The sequence below is a fragment of the Micropterus dolomieu genome, linkage group LG13, assembly GCF_021292245.1.
Source record: "Micropterus dolomieu isolate WLL.071019.BEF.003 ecotype Adirondacks linkage group LG13, ASM2129224v1, whole genome shotgun sequence".
In the NCBI taxonomy this organism is placed as follows: Eukaryota; Metazoa; Chordata; class Actinopteri; order Centrarchiformes; family Centrarchidae; genus Micropterus; species Micropterus dolomieu.
This window is the reverse complement of record NC_060162.1, coordinates 1,295,398-1,306,367: the sequence shown is the minus strand read 5'-3', so window position 1 is coordinate 1,306,367 and position 10,970 is coordinate 1,295,398. Positions and strand designations below refer to the sequence as shown.

At 40.6% G+C, this 10,970-nt stretch overlaps 1 protein-coding gene across 1 annotated transcript in view; it reads right to left on the bottom strand.

Annotated features, from left to right (window-relative positions):
- The window catches only part of LOC123981783 (NACHT, LRR and PYD domains-containing protein 12-like), a 109,926-nt gene that overhangs the window by 29,261 nt on the left and 69,695 nt on the right, over positions 1 to 10,970 (bottom strand). The window contains exon 3 of the mRNA XM_046066954.1: positions 2,364 to 2,369. Coding sequence (XP_045922910.1) covers positions 2,364 to 2,369 — 6 coding nt within the window. The remainder of the gene's footprint in view (positions 1 to 2,363; positions 2,370 to 10,970) is intronic.

Genomic DNA, 10,970 nt, shown 5'->3' with positions numbered 1-10,970 from the left:
GGATGGATGATATTCATGATAATATTAAAAACCAAATGTTCCTGTAATTAAACAGAAAGTCCTGTTTTCAGACATGACGACATCAGCAGACAGATGAACAGTCTTACTTTGTACAGAGCTGCTCTGACTGGCTGTCTGCAGTCCAGCTCTGGTTCTGGATCTTTCTCCACACTGGGGACAGGAGGAGTCTCCTGATGAAGCAGACTGGTCCCAGTATGAGGTGATGCACTGTCTGCAGAACCAGTGTCCACAGCTGGTAGAGACTGGATCCTTCAGGACGTCCTGACACAAAGCACAGCAGGACGGCTGCTCCTCCACAGGAACAGGACTCCTCTTCCTCTTTCTGTGAAGACATTTCTTTAGAACTAAAATGATTTGTTGCTTGTTGTTGAAAAATCTCCAGATGTGTCCGACACTGTGTAGAAGCTCAGATGGTCACAGAGAACAGTAAAAGTGTCGTTACTTTTCTGTTTTCAGTCAGTAATGAAGATGATTGTTCCTTTTATTTCAGCTCTCCTGCTTTCAGAAACACTAATTAGCTGCTTTTCTTGTCTGACTGTCTTATTAAACATTTAGTGATCTGCCTGGAGTTTGTTATTAATACAAACTCAACACTTCCTGCAGCTCCCTCACAGTAAAAGCCTCCATTAAAGAGAGCTGATTGTGTCCTTCACTGTTTTACAGTCACTCTGGGCAGCTTAGCTTGAGTTAGTTTGTTTTGAAAGGAGGTTAGAAGTGGTCTCAATAATTGTGGTAGACCAGCAGTCTCAGACACAGAGCATGTAACAGTGATGTCACAGGTTCAAGTCCAGACAGTTTCCTTTATGTTTCCTTTCCCTCTCTACTGTCAACTATCAAATGAAAACAATTCAAATATTCTAAAAAAAAAAAAAAAGAGAAGTGGTCCAAATCTCCATGTGACCATTTTCTGCCCTTTTTTCATCCACTGCTAACTTTTCCATCAGTGCTGCCCGTGGATGTTTGTTCTTCACCTTTAGGAACAATATATGGTGGAGAGAATCTGAGCTCAAAGCTCCACTTACTGATGATTCAAAGCAAAGTGTTCATCAAGGTGAGCAAAGCTGAACTACAAATGCTTTTTCACCACATGTTGCACAATTATGATATAGAAGTGATTCAAGATGCATCTGGGGGATCAAAACAGCTGGTCTGAGGAAGAGCCAAACTGCTCAGTGTTTAGAGTTAATATGAGAGAATTAATTACACATTTGAAGCAGATTCTTTCAGATTTTGAATCGTTCTAAATCTTTACAGTGACTTCAACGTGAGGGCAAACGTATATAAATGTGTTGAAGTGTACATTTATTCTCAGGTGTTTTGCTACAGAAATAAAATCAGATCAGATCCATCTTAGTTTGAAACAGTATCTGCACTAATAGTTCTGCATCAGGAATATAAATCTTTCAGCACAACATTTTGTCTTCATCCTCAATGCATCATCTTCCATCAGGTCAGTTTACAGTCTCTTACTTTGTGTCTGAGGGTCCAGGTTCATTACTGAAGAATGGAGGAATAACATCTTTGGACCGGTCACTCTTCATAGACAGACAGCTGGATGCTGCAGACTCTGCTCTGTCCTCCTCTTCCTCCACACAAACACTCATCTTCTGGACTTCAGTCAGTCTGAGAGGTGAAACAGTGACACTGACTGTGAGCTCAGAACACAAGAACCAGGAAACAAGTCTGAGAGAACAGGTAGTAACACACACAGTGTTGAGTTCACTCTAACGTTTCTTTCCTCTACAGTCCACAGGGAGAAAATTTTGACAGTAAAATAATAAAATGTTGGATTAACACTCACCCTGCTTCAGCCTTCAGTTTTCCTCCTCCTGTTCTGTCAACTCAAAATGGAGTCTGAACTGATTGAACTCTTTCAGTTTCAGGTTCCTCCTTGTTCTCATGAACTTCGTTCACGGGATAAGTGTTGTTCCTCTTCTCTCCAGTTACTGGAAATCGTGTGTGTGAGTGTGTTTCTCTCTTGGCCTGAACAAAATTAAGTAAAATGGGTTTCAGTCAAAATGTTGGTTTTTAAATGAAGTTTAAATGATGTAAATAATTAGTTTTGTTTAAGTTAACACTAAAGTGCTTTTAACTGAATTAACTAAATCTTGTTTCCATTCTAAGGTTTTGGATCAGTTCCCTCCTTTCCCCCTCATACTTCCGACAGTGTACCATGACATGTTCGACTGTCTCTTGTTGCCCACAGTATTCACACCTGCCTGTGTTGTGTTTACCTATTTTGTGCTGTTTAATCCTGTGTGCCCAAATCTAAGTCTTGATATGACACCTCTGCTTCCCTTTGCAAACCTATAAAGCTATATGCCCATACCTCTCGCATTTTTCTCTCACTTATCATTTTCTTGCAAACACTTTCCAATTACAAGGCTTTATTTTTCTGTTCCTCCGTTTGCATGTTACCAACAAGCTTCAGTCTCTGAAATTTTTTGCCATTGCCACATCTCCTAGCTTCTTTTTTAATTCCCTAGACACCGCCATCGGACTTAAACAAGCACACTCTTCTTCCTTTCTGAATTTGAGAGTGATTTTATGTTCCCCCTACTTTCTCTTCTACCTGAGTCGCCATTCTGGTCCACGCATAAACCAGTTTATGTCAACCGCCAAGTCTGTGTGGGAAAATAATTATTTCATAAATTATTATGTTCAATTTAAATTCATTACATGGTTATTTCATCTTGTTAATTACAACTGAATAACTGACTAAAACATAAACATTACAATACTTTCAGTGCAGCCATGGTGTGAGAACTATGTGAGTATATACTATATAGGTCTGGATAATAAATACAATATACACAGGAGTGAAAAAAATAATAAAATTAGTCCATTTATTAAATAAACTATGGTCTATAATCTAATTTAAGTAATAAAGCATAGAAGTTAGCGAAGCCAGCGGCCATAGTTAAGTGCATCCCTGGGGCCAGAGCGGGCGACATTGAGTCTTTTTTGAAACTGCTGGCTAAGGATAAACATAAATACAGTAAGATTGTTGTTCATGTTGGCGGTAATGACTCCCGGTTACGGCAATTGGAGTTCACTAAGATTAATGTTGAGTCGGTGTGTACATATGCAAAAACAATGTCGGACACCGTAGTTTTCTCTGGACCCCTGCCAAATCTGTGATGACATATATGTATAGAACGTCGTCATTTCAGCGCTGGCTGTCGAGGTGGTGTCCAGCAAACGATGTGGGCTTTGTGGATCATTGGCAGACTGTCTGGGCAAGACTTGGTCTGATTCGGAGAGACGACATCCATCCCACTAGGGAAGGAGCAGCTCTCATTTCTAGAAATCTGGCCAAGTTTATTAGTGGACCAAATCCATGACAAATCTGAGTTCTGACCAGGAGGCATAGTCGCAGTCTAACACACTTCTCTGCCCTTCTATTTCAGCAGTTACCCATCCAAAACCCCATAGTGACGATGTCTGCCCCCCGAACATCGAAATTATTTAAATCAAAAGTAAACAGAAGAGGAGCTGTGCATAACAAAACTCATGTGCAATAGTGTAAACGAATAGGAGAGTTAAATGTCGACTTAAACATCAGATCTCTCTCTTCTAAAGGTGTACTAGTAAATTAACTAATATCAGATTATGATATGATATGATATGAACCACAGGATCCTGCTATCCGCTCTCTCAGCAACGGGCATCTTGAGTAAAGCACTCCTGTGGTTCGAATCCTACCTCTCGGAGCGTTCCTACAATGTTTTGTGGCAAGGACAATTATCCTCCTCCCACTGCCTCTCCACAAGGGTACCCCAAGGCTCAGTGCTTGGGCCCCTTCTCTTCTCAATTTACACCACCTCACTGGGGCTGATCATTCGCTCGCATGGCTTCTCTTACCACTGCTATGCAGACGACACGCAACTCTACCTATCCTTCCCGCCCGACGATCCCACTGTCTCTGCGCGGATCACGGACTGTCTATCAGACATATCTGCATGGATGAAGGCTTGCCACCTTAAACTAAACCTCTCTAAGACTGAACTCTTGGTCATTCCAGCCAAGCAATCTATCCACCATAACATCAAACTACAAATTGACTCCGCAACCATCACTCCAACCAAGGTAGTGAGAAACTTGGGTGTCATAATTGATGACCAGCTGTCCTTTTCAGACCATGTTGCTACTGTCTCTTGGTCATGCCGCTTTTCTCTATACAACATAAGGAAAATCAGGCCCTACCTCACTCAGTACACCACCCAGCTTCTGGTACAGGCCATGGTTATCGCTCGCATTGACTATTGCAATGCCCTCCTAGCAGGTCTCCCAGCTTGTGCGGTGAAACCCTTACAAATGGTTCAGAACGCAGCAGCACGTCTGGTTTTTGATCAGCCCAAAAGGACTCATGTCACTCCATTACTCAGTGACCTCCACTGGCTCCCCTTTGCCTCAGGAATCAAATTCAAGTCACTAATGCTTGCATACAGAGTGACTACTGGTCTGCATCCAGTGTCCATCTACCTAAACTCCATAATAAAAACTTACGTTCCTTCTCGGCAGCTACACTCCTCCAACGAACGCCGCCTGGCTCTGCCATCACTTCACACAAAGCAATCCCAGTCCCGGCTATTCTCATCTGTGACACCATGATGGTGGAACGAGCTACCAAACGCCATCAGAGCAGGGGCGTCCCTCTCTAACTTCAAGAAGCTCTTGAAAACTCATCTCTTCCGAGAACACTTCCTCTTATAACACCTCTAACATGCACTTCCTGTGCTCTTCTTCTTCTATCCCCTACAATGATCTTGTTTTGATTGCACTTTTTGCTCTTACTCCCTTCCCTAGGTATCTACCCCATTGATGTGATATGTCCTGTGAGCTCTTACTAGTATTCATTGATGCTCTTACTAGTATGTATTGTCAGTTGTAGATCTGTAGTTGATGCTCTGTTAATGCTTGTATGTTGTTCCTCAAATGTAAGTCGCTTTGGATAAAAGAGTCTGCCAAATGAGTAAATGTAAATTATATTGATTTATTGTTGAATCTCACATTCCTCGAGGCACAGGCCGAGGAGGTGGAGTTGCAGCTATCTTCAACTCTAGCCTATTAATCAGCTCTAAACCTAAATAATAGCCTTGTTCTTAGTCTTTCACACCAAAATTGGAAATCACTGCAACCAATTATTTTTGTTATAGTGTACTGAGCACCTGGTCCATACTCTGAATTCTTAATGGTTGTTCAACTTTAGTCTTAAAACAGACTAATTTATTATTGTAGGGGATTTTAATATTCATGTAGACGTTGAGAATGACAGTCTTAGTACTGCGTTTAATCCCTTTTTATCTGACCACTGTTTGATAACTTTTGAGTTTATATTGCTGAACTACACACTATTAGGCAATAACTTCTATAAGAGATGTCTGTATGATAGTGCTGTAGATAAATTTAAGGATGTGAGTCCATCAGATTTTAATTAATTACCAAGTCACAATGGTATGTGGTTGCAGAAACTTGGAATCGGCGTTCCATCAAACAGGAAAATTCTCATTTGGCAAGATAGTCTTAAAACTTATAGGAAGGCCCTCCACAATGCCAGAGCAGCTCACCATTTGTCACTAAGAGGAATATAGGAAGAACCCCAGGTTTCTTTTCAGCACTGTAGCCAGGCTGACAGAAAGTCATACCTCTAGCTATTCCCATAGCTTTTAGTAGTATCGACTTCGTGAGCTTCTGTAACACCCCAAACTAGTTCAGAGTTGACCAGTGAGTAAAATAAGTGGGCAACAATACTACAAGCTGTGCAAAATATAACCTCCAAGTTAATTTGTACAGAATAGGCATAAAGAGGATTAAACAAGGCTGAAGCTAAGAAAGTTAAAAGGTCAGTTCCCCAAAATGGGGGAAAGTCAGGGTCAGTTAAACGGGAATGCGGCGCTTCCTGGCTGGGTGTGCTCAACTTCATTTTCCTGCGTGGGGCGAAGCCAAACACGACAGGAACAGGTCTGTTGTTGGTCACAGGCTGGCCGGTTGTAGCCTCCTCACTGCTTGGGGCCTCTGGTAACTCCACTAAGTAGCTGTGGCTCTGCACTGCCGGCTCCCCAGACTACGATCCAGCCGTGTGGCACACTCTTTCAGATATCAGCAGCCTCAGCACACTGCACCCAGGAGACAAGCAGAAGACCCTTAGACAAACAACAATTTATAAAACATTCCACACAACAGACACTGCCACCAGCCCACATAATTATATATACACCCAGGGACAAAGACATTCAAAATCTCAACTCTGTACCTGGACCCAGGAGACAAGCAGAAGACTCCTTAGCATAGTGTGTGACTGGTTAAATAGCTTGCAGGTTGAGGTCACGCCCAAGCACACCTGTCTGCCATCAGCCCATCCCCATGCAATTAACCCATGTGAAAAACCACACCCACCAAATGCACACTCACTCTAGGTGCTCACCCATCACACTACCACTACACTCAAAGTAGGCTAATACAGGTCTACCCCATTACACTTCTTTAATGATAAAACTATAACTATTAGAAACAAAATTCACTAAGACCGGCCCTCAACTGGCACAGACTTGTCTCTGAACTCAGGAACCTTAGAAATAGGGCTGCAATGATTAGTTGGTTTTGAGGGGACAAACAAACTATGTAGTTACCAGTACTGATTGGACCAGGTTTGGCCCCACTTACCCAAGCCATTGAGAGTCCCAGTGTCAGGACATGTAGATGTGTTGTTCTCCACTGGTCATACTGGTAAACGTTACTGGTTCTTCCCTTTGTGTTGCTCAGCAGTTACCTTGTTTAGCTGCTACTCAAACATCAGAATTGATTATCAACAATATTAATATTAATAATGATGTCAGCGCTTCCTGAAGCTGCACTGCTCCACTCTCTGTTGTTATGTTTGGATCATCCTGCTGTTCGCACTGATGCAGTACATTTACTCAAGTACTGCACTCAAGTACTGTGTTGACATACTTGTACTTTACATGAGTATCTGCTACACTTCAGAGGGAAATGTAGTGCAGTAGAAGTATAAGTACATGTAGCTCTTCACTGCACCACATTTACACTTAGAGTCAATATGACAAAAAAAACACATGGCATGCTTTTATAATATGATGCAGTACTTTACTACTAATCTACTTAAAAGTATCTCAAAGTTGCACTTTTTTGACAAACGACAGCATTAAAACACTCTTACATGTATTTGTTAGTGACATAAACAGAGTAATATAATATTCTATAATAATATAACTGTGTGAAAGAAGGCGTTCTGCATAATGAGTACTTTTACTTCTGACCAGAAAGAAAAGTTTGAAACCACAATTAACCGTCTGGTTTCTTCAATTTTCACTCAGGAGCAAAAATCAGCCTTTAAACTTGAAGAAATAATGATTTGAAATTTATCCTGATAATTATTGATATCGACTGATATGACATTTTTTATCCTGAGAACATTTTTGGCCGTATCGCCCAGCCCTATTTTAAGTACATTTTGCTGAGAATACTTGTGTACTTTCACTTTGAATGCAGGACTTTTACTTGTAACGGAGTATTTTTAGAGCAGGGTATTTGTACTTCTCCTTCTGATCTGAGTACTTCTTCCACCTCTGCTGTTCCTCCAGCTCAGAATCTGTCTGAATGCTGCAGTAATATTCAGCTTTCATGATCACAGATAAAGTCGTCAGATTGAAGTGAAACCTTTGAAAGTGTCTGCAGAGTTCTGGCCGCTCCCTTTACCTCCATGATCCTGGGAGATCTGGGAGCTGAGCTGATCACAGTGGAGAGAGCAGGTGAGTCGGCGTCTGTGGCGTCACTGTGCTCTGCACTGCGCTGGGTGGCGTTTGACATTTTCACTGCTAATGCAGGTCCAACACCTGAGCGGCAGCACTGATACCAAATGATCCTTTTTTCAGACTTTACTTTGGGAAATGTTTTTCTAGAAAAGCCTTTTTTTGATTGAACAAAAGAGGCCAACTTTGTGGAAACAGAAGCAGCCGTACAAGAAGGGAAATCAGATCCAGTGTGAAACTGGTCTGAAACTGGACACATACGTTTAAATCAGGAAGGATCTGATCACAGGATCAATCGGCATGATTCTGCATCTGAGCAAACATTTGATGTGAACTTTCAGGACTGTTTCTCAGAGTTATGGACACGTTTCAGTCTGAGTTACCATCATGGAGCTACATGGAACAGATGTCACATGACCTGAACATGCAGTCTGTATGTGACTGACTGACTGACTGACTGTTGAAACCAGCAGCCAGCAGCAGTCTCTCTAATGGCCAGGAAGGGGCGACTCTACTGGAGAACACAGATGAATGTGTCATTATCGATGCTGTGTGTCTCTGGCAACAGTCACTGTAGAAAGTCAAATTTGTGAAGATGTTAAATAAAGATGTTTTCATCCATGTGTAATTAAGTATCCAGAGGGACCAAAGTTGTCTATATGGATCCCCTTTGTTTTACTATGAGGCCTGTTTGCACACAGATGTGAAATGATAGAAACAAAGAAGTTCTTCAGAAGATTCAGGGCAGTTTGAGGTTTCTTGGAATCGTTGAAGCAGCACTTACTACCGGAGTTCAATACTGAACAAAGAGCAGCTGAAGATTCAAGAACCTCAGAAAGAATCCAGATCTTTCTCTCATTATGGATGCTGTGGATCTGGTAGCATCACTGGAAAGAAAAACACTGCAAATGATTTGAAGGAGTTTTATTTTAGCTGCTGATTTTTCAAACAAAACATATACTGAATTTAAAAGAAAAATATTTGACTCCATCATAGTGATTGGACATTGGACAACTATATATCTGATGTGCTGTTTAAACTTCTTTATTTTAGTTTATGAAACTTCACTTGTATGCATCATAGAAATATGTAGGTTTAAACATGTAATTAAACCAGAGTACAATACACAAAATACTACATCAAAATAACCTGACATGCTAAATGTACTATTAAATCAAGTCAGCAACAAACATGTATGTTCTATTTAACATCTAGAATCTTTCCTGCCACAGTCGGCCATCTTACTTTAGTTCAACTAAACTGTCCAGTTGTGTTGACAAAGTTTCACAAAGACTTTCTGAACTCTAGACTTTCTGCTTTATTATACTCTTTAGTTTTGAATCTAAAAACCTGTAAACAGCGGCTCCTTCTGTTTGTTGCTGCTTGTTTTTATCAACACTAACGAAACTTGTCTCCACTTTGTGTCAGAACACTGTGGTTCCATGGAGCGTCTATGTAGCACACAATATAACAAGGGTTTTCTCATGGAGAGCTTTTAAAATGTACAACCTTTTATCAACACTAAGAACACACAAAGCTCTTTTACCAAGAAAACACTTGGAGCTGTAAACAGTTTCCAACAGTTTCAACCAGTCTGCAGACATTTTTACTACAAATCTGTGTTTGTTGAGCTGCTTTCAGAGTTTACAGCCTGTTTTTAAAGGACAGTATCTCTGGTTTCAGTGTCTCTCCGTTCACATGCAGCATAACTCTCAGACGAAACTCATAAGTACACTTCAGGCTTTCAAGTCATAAAAACCCAGAGAATGAAAAACAGTGAGGAACTTTATACTTTGGCTTTTATGCTATTTATTTAAATTCAGATGTAACTGCATGTAGAGATCACAACTCTATTTAAGGCTCATTTATTGATCATTTCAAAGTTATTATTCCAAAGTGAAAAAAGCCTGGAGGAACTATGAATACAAAATACAGAAAATATGAAAATATGTAAAACACTAAAACCCAGCACACAAGCTCACACAAAACAAAATACATTAAGAGACATATTAACATTTAACCTGCAATACATCAGGCCTTCAGCATCGTCATCACCACCATTGGTTATAAAAATCATCATCAGCCACCATTTTTAAATTAAAGACTTATCAGAAGCATTTAACCCTCCTCCTCAACATCTATTTGACCACAGCAATATAAACCTCCAGAAAAAGATAATAATTAGGTTGTTAACCAGGTTTATGTGTTAGGTCCTTTGTTTCTTTGTTGACTGCCTAAATAGACATTTACATAAAATATAACCACTCTCCCAGCCCCTCTTATACATCCAGAAAACTTATTACACGACACGGAAAGAAAAATAGTTCATGTTATCAAGGATAGTAACATGTATTTACACAATTTCAAACATTTTGAAGGCTTTTCTTCTTATAACAGAACATCATTATCCAAACATCAGAAATGAAAACATAACAGTTCTTTATTTACAAAAAAAAAACAGCTATAAAAAGGAAATTTGAGCATTGTGTAAGGGATTGCTGTATTCTACTGTAAATGTCATTTATGCGATTATAGATGTGTGCTATAGTAAAAAACAAAGTTATATAGTCACCAATATGAGTGTGACAGAATATGAACAGCATATTATTTTTCCTACAGTCCAGTCTGCACTACTGTGCACATGATGAGCAGAAAGTGTGTGTGAACTTTGCTTCGCCTTTTGACTTGTACACTCATGCCAAAATAAGCAACCCAATACGGGTTTGCAAGTGGGTCACATCCAAGTCTGTCCAACTGTCCACATACACAGAGCCTTTCTAAGTTTGTCATCTCAATTATATCCTCTTTAATTGGTGGTGTTACGAAGAGCTCAAATGATGGCATCATTGATATCTGTAAATATCTGCAGAGACTGTGTAGAAGGACAGAGCAGCAGCAGAGCAGTCCAGATCCACTGATGATACTCTGTCACATCCAGAGGAACACACAGGGATGATGGTGGACTTGACTTTGTGTCTGACAGTGGAGCTGATCTCAGAGCAGTTCAGACTGCAGCACTGTTGGGATTCCTCTGTCAGTCACTGCTGGATGAAGCTCTCCTCTCCACTCTACCTCCCAGTAACATGGCCCAGTCAGAGCCTCTCCACACACAAGCTGATGCTGCTGCTTCAACCTCTCTGGATCATCAGGACACAGCTGATCCTCTCTCAACACCAC